Source organism: Vitis riparia, chromosome 4 (genome assembly GCF_004353265.1).
Source record: "Vitis riparia cultivar Riparia Gloire de Montpellier isolate 1030 chromosome 4, EGFV_Vit.rip_1.0, whole genome shotgun sequence".
NCBI lineage: Eukaryota > Viridiplantae > Streptophyta > Magnoliopsida > Vitales > Vitaceae > Vitis > Vitis riparia.
The window spans coordinates 14122826-14140866 of NC_048434.1; the positions used below are offsets into that span (position 1 = coordinate 14122826).

Here is an 18041-nt window from a genome sequence, read left to right on the forward strand (position 1 = left end):
AAATAAGATTCTACTCAGTAAGATGGTGACACTATTAATATATAATCAACCAAAGCTTCAATCTAATAACCTTTCACATGCTCAGGAATCTCTATGGCATGATACCAGATTCCATAAAGTCCAAAAGGGCAGATTAATATCCCAACTGGCTGCAGCTTGGTCAACCATCTATGTAACATTACATTCCATACAAGGAGTCTCGGTATAGGACTGTTAGGTGAAGGTGTGTGCGCCTCAGAATCCTATCCCATATCTCTAAATCTAGTGACATTGAGCAGACAGATCAAGTGTCAAAAATAATTCATTTTTGTGCACTTCTGTTAATCAAAGTTTCAGAATCACATCTGTGTCTCCAATTCACAGGACATTGATTGTGAGTATGTGTCCTACAACCGCTGGAAACTTTCCACGAAACCCAGACTCCAGTTTATGAAGACACAAGAAATGAAGCAAGATTTAGTAAAATATTGTTTTGCAGTTGTTGAAGAACATTGCAATTCATTATCTCCCAAGAGAGGGAATGACACCAATGATCATGAAAAATATAGAGCAAATTAGCTATAAGAATGAAGATGCTTCCTCAAAAACATCTATATATTTCTCAGGATTACTGAGCCAACCCACCATATTCAACGCTGGAGATGCAATAACTATCTGGAAAACAATTCCTAAAGAAGATAATTCAAATATGCAGCACCAATATAGTAAATGGGTCTATAGATGAATGCATGCCACTCAAATATACCAAACTAACTCATTATATACACCCAAAGAAAAGACACCTCAATAGATCAGTTTTTTCCTCGTTTCTTTTCACTTTGCTTTCTGAAATTGTGAAGGAAAACTATGGCAAATACGCCTCGATTATAAACAAGAGAAATTATTGATTTAACAAATTGGCTTTTGCTAAATTGTTTGGCCAACACATTTGATGCTTTTGAAAATCAAGGGCATTAACATTTTTGTGTGTGTTACCTATTCGGATGATTTAGTAGTACTCTATAAACAATTTATAAATTATATAAGGCGCATCCTAAACTTTGTTCGATTTTAAACTCAACCCCTGCCTGTTTGAAGGTCTAATCCAGACAGACATCCTAGTGTTTGAAGGTTAAATACTGCTGGAGGTTTTTACTCCTTGAACATCTAATCGTCTACCTAGATAATATAGAGAAACATAACAATTGTGATTTAAAACAGGATAGAACCTGCAAGTTGTGAGACACAATGGAGGGAGACAAAAAGTTTCCCCCACAAATAAAATGCTCAACTGGTACAGTTCCAGATAACTTACTGAATCAATCAAGCGGATGCTACAATTTCAGTTCTTTAACCACATAGTTGGAACATTTAAAAATCATTTTAGATCATTTACAGGTTCCAGATCCTTCACGTCATCCCCATTGTTGGAACTCATACACTAAAGCTATGCAAACACATTAGCACTTACAAGCAAGACAGTAGCAGTGAAATGCTCATTTTTCCCCTGACTTGAGCTCTCTTGCAAGCAAAATAAGCCCCACAGTAGCTAAGGCAGACAAGGCTGTTGATGAGTAGCAAATTGCAAGTAGAGCTCCCCTTAGAGACTGCACTCAAATATTTTTCATGCATTAATGTAACAGTGATCAGTAAGGAAAGGGAACAAAACCAGATCAAAATTAAATGAAATTGGCCCTAAGCACCTTAGCCAGAAGCAAAGCATTATCATTTGCATACTGCAATGAGCTCTCAGGTATGCTTTGGACGCCCTGACTTAGTTGCCATGAGAGTATCCTACATATCGTGCATAGGAGATAATTATATATTGTCATGAGACCCCTTCACAAGAAATAAAGTTAGAAAAGAGAACTCACAGTTCAAACAGGATAATTACCCAAAAACAAAACCAATTGCAGCCCCAATGTTGGCTTTATCAGATGTTAAAGCAACCTGAAGTTCTCCAAACTGCAGTTGGCAACCACATTAGTTATTTAAGTCCAAATACTTGGGCTTAACTTCCATAACATGTGTATGGTTATCATCTACCTTCAGCATCCTAGTTTCTTCTTTTGGTTGTACATTGGTCTCTGCAGACACTGAACTTGCACACAGGAGCTTCCCAGTCGTAGTCATTGCTTTTGCAATCTATAATCATAAAAGAAACCCACAATCTAAAGCTATGTTAATGGCGCATTAAGAAAAAATCCCCATAGACTAATCTATGTAATTTGAGACATAATACACTTGAATTGACATCAGCAAACCCTCCTTCCACAACAATCAAACCCTACCCTCAAATTCCTCTTGCAGAGGTGTCTGGCAACAAATGATGTCTGGATTACTTTTTGAAGCATAAGAGTGAAAAGGGGGGAAATGATTGATCAGAGATAACAGCGGACTTGGACAAGCTATTTAGGTAAGGAAATTATTTTCCGGATGGAATGATTATCTGAAAACACTCGCTAGATATGCAGATTGATTGGAGACATTAGTTGTTGACTGGGACAAGCTATCTAGATCAAGAAATTGTTTTACTCAATGAATTGATAATCCTTTTTTTTACAGGCAAATAGAGATAAATTAATTAGCACCCAGCCAAAAAGGGGGCATGTACAGTGGAAGTAAACAAAAATGAACTGATTATCTTAAAAAACTCACTAAAATTGGAAGTTTTCTGTCATTGGAAGAACTAGCTTTAAAGAGAGCAGAAAAACGACATATATGAGCTAAAAGCATTTCCCCATTTTATGTTGATTCTATACTTACAAGCAGTAAGTGACTTCTAACATATGTGGTGGTGGGCGGAGTGCTCTATACGACTGGTGGCGGGTTACCAGAGAAGAGGGGACATGGAATCAAGTAGTTTGATTGACGTGGCAAATTGCGACTCTTGCGACTCTTATAGAAACAAACAGTAAGCTCTCTGCTGAGCTAAAAGCATTTCCCTATTTCATGTTGATTCTGTACTTACGAGCAGTAAGTGACTTCTAAAATCTGTGCACATTTCAATTTTTATTAACAATTTGGAAACATCAAAGTGTGACAAACTGTACAATATCACAAGGGAACGATATCAAATTAACCATAAAATATGGTAGTGGGATCAATTTACCATGCTTAATAACATGCTAAATTTGAGTGTTTATCAGAGACAAATCAATTGTTTTGGGCAACTTAGAGCTTTAAGCAGGGAATCTTGAGGATTACAGTTTTTGGTGGCAATGTGGTATGCAAAGAATAGATACCCTTTGTAGTTCACCTTGACCATACTGCCCCATGGATTGAAATCTTCTTCCAGCAGATACCAATCGCTTGCCAAATGCTAATTCAGTAAGCAAAATGAAAATAGGCTTCAGAAGGAACACCAGAAAAGGAAAAGTAAAAACCAAACTATATCTGCAGCTATTCTTGCCTGTCTTGGCATTATCGGTCAAAGAGCCTTCTAATGAAGGGAGCTTGCTCACTAAAGTACTGGAACTTGATGTATCAGCTTGTTCCCATGCTCGAGATAGATTTAACAAAGTCTCTCCCAGCTCTTGCCCACACTGAAAATAACCACTGAAAAAATAAGATGCTAGGTAATGAGTTCCAAAGATGAACTACATTGAAATGCCAAATTTTCTTGGGGTCAAATGGTTAGAGACAAATGAATGCACCAAGAAGATCAAAATAAGTTTCAATTCTTTGTATATCAAAACAAAATGGGTTAACTTTTAATTGCTTCCATGTCCCAGACGCCATCGTTCAGACATGAAATACCAAGTTCTTTAAGAACTCATAAAACTTGGGTATAGAAAATATATGGATGCTGTCTGGTTGTTTGAGTTGTAAGCCTGAGAAAGATGTGTATACCCAATTGATAATTTGGATGCTGGACCATCAGTGCCCAGACTGTGATAAGTGAGACCTGGCCTTTGGTGAGGGGAGCCATTCTCTCCCCAGTCCAAAGAGATTAAACTAAAAGTAATAAAAGCAAACCCCATTGTCATTCAGATCCAAGGAGAAGATAAGAAACTGATTCTGTCCTACAATTCTCTGATATAGCTCTTTATGCTGCCAAAGATTCTGGTATTCCTCTTGGTCTAAATCATCCACAGGGTGGCCAACAAAGCACAATGCCGAGAGGAATCTGTTGGGCTTTGTGGAGCCTAGTTTTGTTTGATCCGGTTTAACGACCCGACCCGAATAATATTGCATGGCTTTCTAATGGAAGATTTATTGAGGCTTGTTGGGCCCGTTTAGCCCATTGTGGAACCACCTTTTGTAATTAGGGTTTTTTAGTGTGGTGGGGTTGCCGTGTTATATATATAAAGAGAATATTGTAGCCGTGGGGTTGTACTCTGTATTCTTCCCTGATAATAGTGATATCCCTGCAACTCCGTGGATGTAAGCAAATTGCCGAACCACGTAAATACTGTCTTGTGCGTGTGATTGTTTTTCTTTGGCGTGTGTTTTCTCTAATTTTTGTTTCTCACGGGTTGGGAATTCGGTTTAATTCCCTACAACTAGTATCAGAGCCTAGGGTTAGGTTTGAGTGGGAGCAATGGCAGAGGAAGCAGGAAAGGCGTCTGGAATAGAAAAGTTTGATGGCACAGACTTTGCGTATTGGAGGATGCAGATTGAAGATTATCTCTATGGGAGGAAATTGCATCTGCCTCTTTTAGGGACAAAACCTGAGAGTATGAAGGCTGAGGAATGGACGCTTCTTGACAGACAGGTTCTAGGAGTTATTAGGTTAACTCTGTCTAGGTCTGTTGCACATAATGTTGTAAAGGAGAAGACCACAGCAAATTTGATGAAGGCTTTGTCCAGTATGTATGAAAAGTCGTCCGCAAACAATAAGGTGCATCTGATGAAGAAATTGTTCAATTTGAAGATGGCAGAGAATGCATCAGTATCACAACATCTGAATGAATTTAATACAATCACAAATCAATTGTCGCTGTAGAAATTGATTTGATGATGAGATTCGTGCTCTGATCATCTTGGCTTCTTTGCCAAACAGTTGGGAGGCAAATGAGGATGGCAGTAAGCAATTCTACGGGAAAGGAAAAGCTCAAGTACAATGATATACGAGATTTAATTCTGGCTGAGGAGATTCGCCGAAGAGATGCAGGTGAAACCTCAGGATCTGGTTCTGCCCTAAACCTTGAGACAAGAGGCAAAGGTAATGACAGAAATTCAAATCGGGGTAGATCAAATTCCAGAAATTCTAATCGAAACAGAAGCAAATCTAGATCAGGCCAACAAGTACAATGCTGGAATTGTGGGAAAACAAGTCACTTTAAAAGGCAATGCAAAAGCCTTAAGAAGAAGAATGAAGATGATTCTGCTAATGCTGTAACAGAAGAGGTACAGGAGACAGTCCACTTGATGATTGGGTTTTGGATTCAGGAGCTTCGTTTCATACCACTCCACACCGAGAAATCATACAGAATTATGTTGCAGGTGATTTTGGTAAGGTGTATTTGGCTGATGGTCAGCCTTGGATGTTGTGGGTCTGGGAGACGTCCGGATATCGTTGCCCAATGGATCTGTTTGGTTACTGGAGAAGGTTCGACATATTCCTAACCTGAGGAGGAATCTGATTTCTATTGGACAACTTGATGATGAAGGACATGCAATACTATTTGTTGGTAGTACTTGGAAGGTTACAAAGGGAGCTAGGGTATTGGCTCGTGGAAAGAAAACTGGTACTCTATATATGACCTCATGTCCAAGAAACACAATTGCAGTTGCTGATGCAAGTACTGATACAAGCCTATGGCACCGCAAACTTGGTCACATGAGTGAGAAAGGGATGAAGATTTGTTGTCAAAAGGAAAACTACCAGAATTGAAGTCCATTGATTTTGACATGTGTGAAAGTTGCATCTTAGGAAAGCAAAAAAAGGTGAGCTTCTTGAAAACTGGTAGGACACCGAAGGCTAAAAAATTGGAACTAGTACACACTGATTTGTGGGGGGCCTTCTCCGGTTGCATCCCTAGGAGGTTCAAGTACTACATCACTTTTATTGATGACTCAAGTAGAATAGTATGGGGTTTATTTTCTGAAAAATAAATCTGATGTATTTGAAACTTTTAAGAAGTGGAAGGTCATGGTTGAGACAGAAACAGGTTTGAAAATAAAATGTTTGAGGTCAGATAATGGAGGAGAGTACATAGATGGAGGGTTCAGTGAGTATTGTGCTACACAAGGAATTAGGATGGAGAAGACCATTCCTGGGACACCACAACAGAATGGTGTGACTGAGCGCATGAACAGAACTCTCAATGAGCGTGCTAGAAGTATGAGGTTGCATGCTGGACTACCAAAAACTTTTTGGGCTGATGCTATTAGCACTGCAGCTTACCTGATAAACCGAGGACCATCAGTTCCCATGGAGTTCAGACTTCCTGAGGAGGTTTGGAGCGGTAAAGAGGTGAAGTTTTCACATTTAAAAGTTTTTTGTTGTGTTTCTTATGTTCATATTGATTCTGATGCTCGTAGTAAACTTGATGCAAAGTCAAAAATATGTTTTTTCATTGGCTATGGTGATGAGAAATTTGGCTATAGGTTTTGGGATGAACAAAACAAGAAAATCATCAGAAGTAGAATGTGATATTTAATGAACAGGTTATGTACAAGGACAGGTCAACTGTAGTGTCAGATGTTACAGAGATAGATCAAAAGAAATCTGAGTTTGTTAACTTAGATGAATTGACTGAAAGTACTGTCCAAAAGGAGGGCTGAAGAAGATAAGAAGAATGTAAATTCACAAGTAGATTTGAGTACACCTGTAGCTGAAGTTCGCATATCTTCCAGGAACATTAGACCTCCGCAGCGTTATTCACCTGTTTTAAATTATCTCTTGTTGACTGATGGTGGTGAGCCAGAGTGTTATGATGAAGCCTTGCAAGATGAGAATTCAAGCAAGTGGGAGTTAGCCATGAAGGATGAGATGGATTCCCTGTTGGGGAATCAGACATGGGAACTGACTGAATTGCCAGTAGGAAAGAAGGCTTTGCACAACAAGTGAGTATACAGAATAAAGAATGAACATAATGATAGCAAACGTTACAAGGCCAGATTAGTTGTTAAAGGGTTCCAACAGAAGGAGGGCATTGACTACACAGAGATATTTTCTCCAGTTGTGAAGATGTCAACAATCAGACTTATACTGGGAATGGTGGCTGCAGAAAACTTACATCTTGAGCAGTTAGATGTGAAGACAGCATTCCTTCATGGTGACTTGGAGGAAGACCTTTACATGATTCGGCCAGAAGGGTTCATTGTTCAGGGACAAGAGAATCTAGTCTGCAAACTGAGAAAGAGCTTGTATGGCCTTAAACAAGCTCCTAGACAGTGGTACAAGAAGTTTGATAATTTTATGCATAGAATTGGGTTCAAGAGATGTGAAGCTGATCACTGTTGCTATGTTAAGTCCTTTGACATTCTTACATCATATTATTGTTGTATGTGGATGATATGCTTATTGCAGGGTCTGACATTGAGAAGGTTAATAATCTAAAGAAGCAATTGTCCAAACAGTTTACAATGAAGGATTTGGGAGCTGCAAAGCAAATCCTTGGTATGAGAATCATTAAAGACAAGGCTAATGGTACATTGAAGCTTTCATAGTCAGAGTATGTGAAGAAAGTTTTCAACAGGTTCAACATGAATGAAGCTAAACCAGTGAGCACACCTTGGGTAGTCATTTCAAACTAAGCAAAGAACAGTCACCGAAGACAGAAGAAAAAAGGGACCATATGAGCAAGGTGCCCTATGCCTCAGCTATTGGCAGCTTGATGTATGCTATGGTGTGTACAAGGCCAGACATTGCACATGCAGTGTGAGTTGTGAGCAGATTCATGAGTAGGCCTAGAAAGCAGCATTGGGAGGCAGTCAAGTGGATTTTAAGATATCTGAAGGGTTCATTAGATACATGTCTTTGCTTCATAGGTGCAAGTTTGAAACTACAGGGTTATGTAGATGCTGATTTTGCTGGTGATATTGATAGTAGAAAGAGTACTACTGGGTTTGTTTTTACTCTAAGTGGTACAGCTATATCATGGGCTTCAAATCTACAGAAGATTGTTACTTTGTCTACTACAGAAGCTGAGTATGTTGCAGCAACTGAAGCTGGAAAGGAGATGATTTGGCTACATGGTTTCTTAGATGAATTGGGTAAGAAGCAGGAGATGGGCATTCTACACAATGACAGTCAGAGTGCAATTTTTCTTGCCAAAAATTCGGCTTTTCATTCAAAGTCGAAACATATACAAACAAAATATCACTTATCCATTATCTTGTTGAAGATAAACTGGTAATACTTGAGAAGATTTGTGGATCTAAGAACCCGGCAGACATGTTGACTAAGGGTGTCACTATTGAGAAGTTGAAGTTGTGCGCAGCTTCAATTGGTTTTCTAGCTTGAGGACAGGAGGATGAGTTGCAGGGATGAGGGATTGTTTCTTGGAGGATAGCGGTTTGATGTTGGTGATTGGACTAGTCTCCAAGTGGGAGATTTGTTGGGCTTTGTGGAGCCTAGTTTTGTTTGATCCGGTTTGACGACCCGACCCGAATAATATTGCATGGCTTTTTAATGGAAGATTTATTGAGGTCTGTTGGGCCCGTTTAGCCCATTGTGGAACCACCTTTTGTAATTAGGGTTTTTTAGTGTGGTGGGGTTGCCGTGTTATATATATAGAGAGAATATTGTAGCCGTGGGGTTGTACTCTGTATTCTTCCCTGATAATAGTGATATCCCTGCAACTCTGTGGATGTAGGCAAATTGCCGAACCACGTAAATACTGTCTTGTGTGTGTGATTGTTTTTCTTTGGCGTGTGTTTTCTCTAATTTTTGTTTCTCACGAATTGGGAATTCAGTTTAATTCCCTACAGAATCTGCTCTTTATTTCCTGCTAGATTCCTGAACAGACACAACCCTTTTGTTTATGCCTATAAAAAAAACACCCTTTTGTTTGGAGCCTCTCCAAGAACCAACCACTGGATCCCAATCAAAAAGCCAGAACTCAACACAACAAAATAATAAAGAAAGATGTGGTCAACTACTCCACTGCTCCCTTAAAGTACACATTTTTCAAAATTAATTATTTGGAAGGGCACCCCAGCCAGAAGCAAATAATTGATATTTACTTTCTCATAAATCATTAACCATGCAAAAGCTTTGATTTTTGAGGTAACTTTTGAATTCCAAATCAGTTAGGCTTGCAGGAAGCAGGGTATCGCTCTTCAAGAGAACAAGAGAAAGGATGTTGAAGAAAAGATACCTGACATATCTAAGGAACAAAGTTCCTTATCTAGAGAAGAAGTTGATAAGAGTCTAAGACAACACTTTCAAGAGGAAACAAGAGAGAAGCAAGGGGCCTCAGCAGAAATGAAACATGATTTTTAAAATTAAGATAATGAACACGTCTCCATCAAAAAAAGGGAAAAAAAAAAGGATAATGAAACTTGTCAGACTTCTGATCATCCTCAACTAATCACGTGCTTGCATCTTTTAGAACACAAAAAACAACATTTTACTGTCTTCCAAAAATGACCCATCTTCAAGAAATTTCTTTTTTAAACAGGTTAGGAAAACTTATCATCTAATATGTTATCTATGTTCGCTCTCTTTTTTTACTTTTTTCTTTTTTAAATATAAAAAAAAACAAGAAAACAATTCTTCTTTCCACTATCAAACAGACCTAAGATTGTTTATTTCACATTCATTAAGATTTTTATGAAAGTCAGAATTCCAGAAAGGGGGTTATACTATTAGACAGGGAGCACAAGAAGGAAATGGGAAGCCCTTAGACCTTCAGAGGGAAACACATAAATTTTTTCTGAAGCCATAAAAGAAAAAAAAAAAAAAGAGGCTAAATTACCATCTGTTGAAAAATCCTAATGTTATCATGTGTTTAGGATTGTTGGCTCATGTGGGTCGAAGCAGAGTTCACACATGTTCAAACTAAATACTTATGACCTACGTTGTAGGTAAGAAAGTTACCTTATAGTAATCCATAACGTGTCCCATTAGATAGACCAATAGGATTAATCAGTAAGTTTTTTTAATCAACAGTTAAGTGTGTTAATTAGCATGTCTCAACCTATGTTCTTTCACCATATTTTGAGATAGTGAATCTTAATATGAAATATTTTTCTTATCATGAAGCTCTCTTCATTGATGACTAATTTCATGGCATACAATAAATAATGTAACAATATAGAATCACTAGCTTATCATAGAAACATAACTCATGTGATATATGAGCATGACATATTGAATATGACATGTACATTAAGCAAGCTCCAAAGAAAACAACAAAACCATTAACTACATTATGTAGACATTTTGACAATTGTCAAAAGAAAAATGGAAATTGTACTTTTTTGAGCACTAAAATGTAGAAAACAATAAAGAATCAAAAGTTGCATCTTGTGAATTTAATAGATTGATGGATAAAAAGTTAATGAATATCATGAAACCTAGGGGCAAATGCCATATGAAGACCTAAACATGTAATAAAGGAGTTGATTAAGCCCTAACAATGACATAGTCCCATGGAAAAAGTTTGAGGATGATGTAAGAATGCAGGCATGTTTTGACCTTATATTTTTGCAACGACTTCATGAGAAAGTATTAAGAATGAATTAGGGACATCCTTCAAAGTCACATTGCATGCTTCTGGATGTTGGTTCTCTGACTGATGGAACCTAAGGCAAGGATACCGGCATGACTAATTTCATAGTCAACAAACTCATTTCTTGGTCAATAAATTTTCTCCAGCAACAGACATAATTCCCAATGATACACATTGTAACAAAGTACAAATAGTTCCACCTTCAAAAGTTCTGGTTGCCAGCATAATCTCATGTTTAGGATGATAAATCAGATCTTAGGACAAAGAAATGCATATTGTTTTTTCCTGTGATTAACAGGTGAAAGGACAACACAATCTCACACAAATGACACAGAATATGCTTGATACTTCTTGAATCATTTATGTCCATCCAACAAGTAACAGAAGGTATGGGTGATATGAACTGGAATTGACAAGGAGTGTCGTATGATTCTTCCAGATATATATAAGATGCTTTTGATGGGGGAAAAGGTATGAAGTCAACACATAAAAAAAAACCAATTCCATTTTTTTTTTCTTTTGCATTATTTTTATTAGTGGGATATAATTTGGATAACCAGCAGGAATATGCAAGAATAATAGCTTTTCCTCTCCGGTTGAAGGTGCTTCTAATGAAGAAACAGGTATAAAAGCAGACCAAGCACTGAGTAAATCCCATGCTTGCAGTTCATATTTATCAATGGAATAAATTTAGAAAATAAGGAGGAATAAGCAAAAGAAAAAACTTCCGATATCATTTTGCTGGAGTCATGCATGAAGAGCTATAAGTCTAAACATAAAGCCATCATATCATGCAAGTGGAATGATGTCATGAGAGCAAGGCAATGGCTTGGGGGTGGCAGCATGCTAGTGTGCACATGCACATGTGTGCCTCAACTCAGCAAAAATTCAAGCATGAGATTTTGAGGAGCTGATATTTTTCCTTCAAAATGGATGCCTTGAGAAGGGGTTTCCAAGTGGAAAAAGAATTTTGTGGATTTTCTTCAATTTCAGAAAATTAATTATGCTTGGTCAAGCATTTATGATGTCTTCTTCTAACACATTGGAAATGACTTAAGATGCTCTTTAGGGAGGAGGTGGCTTACTCAAATGCAGTGATGATGGCCCAAGTTATGTCAAACCAAGAGCACAACATGAGGGCCTCAAATGTGTGTGATGATGAGCCTTGCTACCACTCACACATGGGTGTGATGCCATGAGTGTGGTGCAACTCATGGGTGTAATGACACAAGATGCAACTGTGATACTTGATATACACTATGCATGCCTTGGATGGAAGGATATAACAAGGTTGGTACACATGAGCCAATAATGCAATGGATATGATCCATGGGCTAAGAAGAGGGCTTAGCACACACAAGCATGTGGACCAAGAGAGGGTTTGACACACATGGACCCCCTAAACACACAATAGTGAATTGAATGACACTCATGGGCTTAATAACATACAACACTTGGCATTTTGAAGAGCCCAAGCAAGGGCTAACACTAAAGCATGACATATGGAAGCACAAGGGTGTGGCATCTTGGCATTAGGCAAAGCCCAAGCAAGGAGCTGCAGGCACAACTAGAGCAAGACACTTGGTAAGCTGAGATGTGCTAGACACATGGCACAAGACAAGCAAATCTCTACAACAAAGGAGTAGGTGGCATGTATGAAGGTAGCATGACAAGTGAGTGAGTTGTTGAGCTTGGGAATAGGTGGCAAGGCCAAAGGCAAGCAATGCATGTAGCAAGACAAGTGGCCAATGGTTGAAGCCTTTGAAATAGTCCACTGGACAGGTGGCAATGGCTGAAGATTTGACTTCAAATTTGAAAGAGGCCACTTCCCAAATGAGAGGGAGTTTGGTGGGCTGATCTCTATCACCTGGGTAGGGTTTGAATGCCTTTATATGGTCTTCTTTGTTCTGCACGAACTAACTAAAAAGTGTTGTGGAAGTCTTGCTCAAGGAGTCTTAGCTATTTCTTATAAACCTTTGGAGAGTAATACAAGTTCAGCGGTTAGGGGGGGCTTTCTTTCTGAATGCAGATTAAGGGGCAGGGGTGGAAATGGGATTCAAGTATCTCATCTGTTATTCGCGGATGATACGCTGGTCTTTTGCAAGGATTCCCAAAACCAAATGGTTGTCCTAAGTTGGCTTTTAATGTGGTTTGAAGCCATTTCTGGTCTGAACATCAACTTGGAGAAGAGCGAAATTCTGCCGGTGGGAAGAGTTGAGAGTGCTGAGGCCTTGGCTTCTGAATTGGGCTGCAAAGTGGGTTCTCTTCCTTCCACCTACTTGGGGCTGCCTCTTGGTGCTCCTCACAAATCGGTGGTTGTGTGGGATGGTGTGGAAGAAAGGATGAGGAAGAGACTTGCTTTGTGGAAGAGGCAGTTCATTTCTAAGGGGGGGAGAATCACGCTCATTCGGAGCACTTTGGCTAGCATGCCGATTTATCTTATGTCCTTGATGTGTATCCCAAGGGTTGTAAGATTGAGGCTTGAGAAAATCCAAAGGGACTTCCTTTGGGGTGGGGGTGCGTTGGAAAAAAGGCCTCACCTTGTAAAATGGGATGTGGTTCGCTCTCATAAAATGAAGGGTGGCTTGGGGATCAGAAATTTTTCCACCCTCAATAGGGCCCTGCTGTGTAAATGGAGCTGGCGCTTTGCGGCTGAAAGGGAGTCTTTTTGGAAACTTATTATCAGCACGAAGTATGGGGAAGAAGAAGGAGGGTGGATCTCTTGTGAGGTTAGGGAAGGCTATGGGGTGGGGTTGTGGAAGGAAATCAGAAAGGAAGGCGAGCTGTTGTTTAAAAACGTTTCCTTCACCGTAGGGGATGGTAGAAGGGTGAAATTTTGGAAGGACATTTGGTGTGGTAACATTCCCCTTTGTGAGGCATTTCCTTCTCTGTTTGCATTTGCGGTTTCCCAAGATGTGTGGGTAGAGGATTGTTGGGATTCTATGGGGGATGGGGGGGGATGGTCTCCTCGTTTTTCTAGATCATTTAATGACTGGGAGCTGGAGGCGGTGGCGAGCCTCCTTTCGGTCCTTCAAGGTAAGAGACTCAACATTGGGATGGAGGATAGTGTGGTGTGGAATGCTTCTAAGAATGGGATATTCTCTGTAAAATCCCTGTACAATACTCTTGATTCTGGTGGTGCAGTCCTGTTTCCGTGGCGAATCATTTGGAGCCCTTGCGTGCCTACTAAGGTGGGTTTTTTTGCTTGGGAAGCTTCTTGGGGGAAGGTTCTAACCCAAGATCATCTCAAAAGGCGGGGCTGGTCTCTAGCAAACAAATGCTTCTTATGTTGTAATGATGAGGAGACAATTAACCACATCCTTATCCATTGCCCCAAGGCGAGGGTGCTGTGGAATCTTGTGTTTACGTTGTTTAGAGTTAATTGGGTCCTTCAGCTCACGGTTAAAGACACTCTCCTTGACTGGTCCGCTTCCTTTATAGACAAGAAGCGTGGGAAAATCTGGCGGGCAGCCCCCTTTGTTTATTTTGGACGATGTGGAAAGTAAGAAATAGGATAGTGTTTAATAATGAGGTTTTGTCGATCCAAAGATTGAAAGCCTCTTTCGTTTGTAATCTTTTCTCTTGGACGAAGTCTTGGTTAGATGGAGAGCCCCGTTCCTTATTTAGCTTTGCAGATTGGTTGGGCTCTAATTGAGGGTTGGTGGGTGTAAGCTTCTTTGTGCTTTTTGTTTTTGGGGCTTCTCGTGTATACTCCCTGTATGCTTCGGGTTGCCTTCTTGCTTCCCTCTTTTAATGAAATTTTTTCTATGTTTATCTATAAAAAAAAAAGTAATACAAGTTCAGGTGTTACCCTATAATTGTGTGTTGTGTGCTTTTTCTTAGTGCATCTCATGTGAGTTGGGAAAAGACTGGCTTGAAGGGTCTAAGCATCACACAAACACAAAAAATTTAAGGGGAAACTTCGTGCTTGTGAGTTGTGACAACTTGGATGAGTAACAATTATTGGTGTGTGTCTTATTGGTGGATTGCTTAGTCTTAAGATCTTTGGACATGAGGACACAACTAAATTATAAAATGGAATAGCATATATAAACATGCCTAACATGGGTACCCAATGCATAATAAAATAAGCACATTGAGGAAGTAACTGAGGAAACTCATAATGAAATATAAAATGGTCCCATGCTTTCTTGTTTGATTAGCCCATTAGGTATGTATTCCATGGTAAGCATGTTGAGTAAATGTGCCATATTCATACCCAAGTTATATCACGTCTAACACAAATACTTCACATTCTGAAACTTCCTTGTAACAAAGGAAAACAGACCAGATCATAACTATTACATAATAATGACCAAGTGAATGGGAACCACAAGCATTCAAAATTTGAAGAGTGAATCATATAGAACTGTTTCATCATGTAAGTTATGTTTGGATTAACTTTTGAAAAGCCAAAAGCTCTTTTTTGACCTCAATAAGAGTTTCTATACATGTTTGGATAAATTTTGTTAAAAGAGTATATGATTTAAAAAAGAGCTTAATATAGATTTATAAAGGAAGCTATTTCATGTCTAACAAAACCTTTGAAATATCAATGTTGTCTTTTGTTGTGACTTTGGTTTCAGCTTGAGCTAAAAGCTAAAGCCAAAAAAGGGAAAACTATCTTAAACGGGCCCTAAGTCTCTCCAAGTTTTTGGTCTTGGTTGTAGTTTCTTCTTTGCCCTTTTTCCTTTGTTCATGGCACCATAGATAGATAAATTTAAGTTATTGTTACACAAAATAAACTGCAGTTTATTATCTTAAACCAGTGATGTCCTGTAGTGTTACAAACAAATCAATTACATTTTTTTTATCAGAGTACAAACAAATCAATTATCAATACAAACAAGCCATTTTTATTTCTTTTGTTGATTCATAGATTTAATCGCTACCATACAACTGAAAGATCAACCAATTGCAGCTATAATAAATAAATAAATAAATTTAAAAAGAAAAGAAAAGAAAAAGAACAACAATGGTTGTTTCCATAATAATTCATACCAAAAGTTTGAAACAACTAACCTCATCAATCACTGGCCCACTTGAAAGATCAAAAGCCGCATCATTCAGCTTCAGCATTTGCACAACATTTACCAAAAACTCTCAATCCAAAAATATCATTTAAACAAATCACACAACATTGGAATAAATACAAAACAAGTTTCTCTTACATCTAAACGAAGATCACGAGGAAGTTGAGCAAAGTAATCCGATGGAAGAGCAAAACTATCCTGCAAAAATAACGGTCCAAAACTGCATCAGAAGCCAAATTTGAAATTGAAATGCAAAGACATAAAATTGTGGAATCAAAAAAATTTCAAAAATCAAAAAGATCAAAATTGTCCTGAAAAAGGAAGTTCTAAACATTGCATAAGAAAAACGAAAAATGAACTAAAATCATGACCAAAAAAAAAAATTGGGAATAGAAAAGAAAACAGAAGAAGATTAAAAGATCAAAACTGGCCTGCAAAAAATGTCAAAAATTGCATCAACAACACAAACTTGAAGTTGAAATCATCAGAAAACACTAGATTTTAACCCAAAATTGAAACTGAAATAATCACAAAACCACTAAGTTTTTTCTGGAACTGATAAAAGCAAGAGGGAAAGAAAAAAAATGATGTTTAAAGCAAATTCTTCTGTGGGGTTGTGGTTAAAAAACAGAAAAACCAAAATTAAACTCAAATCATGAAAAAATAATAATAATAATATTATGGAAAATTGAGAAAATGCAGAAGACGAAAAGATCAAAGCTACCATATATGTATAGCATAAAGAACCCGAAAAGACTGAAATCATGAACACTAAATTTTGAAATTAAAAAAAAAAATAACAAAAAAGAAAAGGAAAGAAGCTTACAGCAAGTTCTTGGAGAAGGGTTTGCGGGGTTTCGGGGTTGGGGCTGAGGGACTTGGGGGAGTCAGAGTCAGTGAGAGCAAATGGGGCAGTGTGGGGTCTGAAGTGGAAGGGTTTAAGGGTGATAGAGGTGGAGTGAGAGGGTTTAAGAGGGATGTGATGAGGAGAGTGGTGAAAGAGTAGAGTGGGAGAGGAAGAAGAGAGATTAAAGACAGAGTGTGGATGACGAAGATGAAGAAGAGAGGCCATTTCAGGTGCAGGTATTGTGGTATTGGTAGTTTTGGGAAGTTGGGCTTTCTGATTCTTGGTTGTCTTGGGATTTTGGAGTTTTAGTGGGTGTAGAGCCCACCCAACCAGGGAGTGAAAGATAATGCTTGAATGGGATTTCAAATCAATCTTTTATATATATATATATATATATATTATATATATTATATATATATATATATATATATTTAATCTGAGGCTTGTATCCAACCTAAAGCAAAATTATGATTCCTAGCTAAAAAGACTTGGTATTATAGATAAAAGAGAGGGGGAATTTTGAAATAATTTAGTGTCACCTTGTTTTAATTGTGATTGTTGGATTTTTAGATTATGTTTGGTTTTTTTTTAAATTGGAACAAAAGTGTTAGAAAGAGAAAATAAAAAGGAAAAAAATTAAAAAAAATTAAAAATAGATTTAAAATCAATAAATTATTTTTATATATTACTTCAAATTTATTTCATTTATTTTAAATCACTAATATAAAAATTAAATAATTAAAAAATGTATAAGTTTTTAATTAATTTTAATTATATTTAATTTCCTTTGTTATTTTTTATAGATTACTTAGACAAGAAAAAATAATTTTTCTTAGTATTTTTTTCCATACTATGTTTAGAGCAAAAAGTAGAAGTGATTCTTCTCACCAAATTTATTATTTGAAATGAAATTTCAAGTCAATTTTTTGCTGGCATGCAAATCTACTTTAGTTATTTTAATTATTATAAGGAAAACACACAGCTATAGCCATTGTATTTTTTAACATTTTTTTTTTCATTTTTTGAAAATTTTAGGATAATAAAATAGAGAACAAAATTAAAAGAAAAGAAACGTGAAAGAAAAAAAAAAGTTTTTACATGTTTCTTCAAATTTATTTTTTTTCTATTCTATATAAAAATAAATAAATAATTTGAAATCGTGTAAAATTTTATTTGATTTTATTCATATTTTCCGTAGTAAATAAAAAATGAGAAAATAATTTTTTATTTTTTTCCTTTCCTTAATATTTTCTTACACCCAAATATTGGTAAACCTTGATAAAATAATAACCTTTGGACTTCAGAAAATATATCAATTAATCAATAAATTAAAATTTTATTAAGATATTCTTCATTTTTCCAAAATATTGTATCTAATATGATTTTATTGTTGTTAGGACAATGACTTTTTATTGTATGTTGACAATTTTGTTCTAATTATTTTTTGGTATAGAAAACTTTTTAAATAGTAACTTGAAGATTCAAAATTGTTATTTGTTCAACTATAAAGTCATAAGTATTCAATGTTTTCAAAATCGGACTTGTCATTGAATC

The 18041-nt window shown here is 37.2% G+C and overlaps 1 protein-coding gene across 1 annotated transcript; it reads right to left on the reverse strand.

The window, feature by feature from the left end:
• Positions 1 to 1168: 1168 nt before the first annotated feature.
• On the reverse strand, positions 1169 to 16789 carry LOC117912189. The gene is made up of 9 exons (XM_034826688.1): positions 16467 to 16789; positions 15779 to 15838; positions 15630 to 15677; positions 3392 to 3524; positions 3225 to 3301; positions 2026 to 2124; positions 1874 to 1944; positions 1683 to 1773; positions 1169 to 1586 (listed from the first exon to the last, which is right to left on the reverse strand). Exons 1-9 carry the CDS (start codon positions 16710 to 16712, stop codon positions 1476 to 1478), a joined length of 936 nt encoding a protein of 311 aa, XP_034682579.1. The 5' UTR covers positions 16713 to 16789; the 3' UTR covers positions 1169 to 1475.
• Between the last annotated feature and the right edge of the window lie 1252 nt (positions 16790 to 18041).

Excerpts from the sequence above, each read along its gene's own strand:
- LOC117912189 (XM_034826688.1), bottom strand. The coding sequence starts at position 16,712 with ATGGCCTCTCTTCTTCATCTTCGTCATCCACACTCTGTCTTTAATCTC. Across the intron at positions 3,525-15,629 it reads GTGGGCCAGTGATTGATGAG|TGTGGGCAAGAGCTGGGAGA; the intron begins GTTAGTTGTTTC and ends GGTTATTTTCAG. Across the intron at positions 1,945-2,025 it reads AAGAAACTAGGATGCTGAAG|TTTGGAGAACTTCAGGTTGC; the intron begins GTAGATGATAAC and ends TGCCAACTGCAG.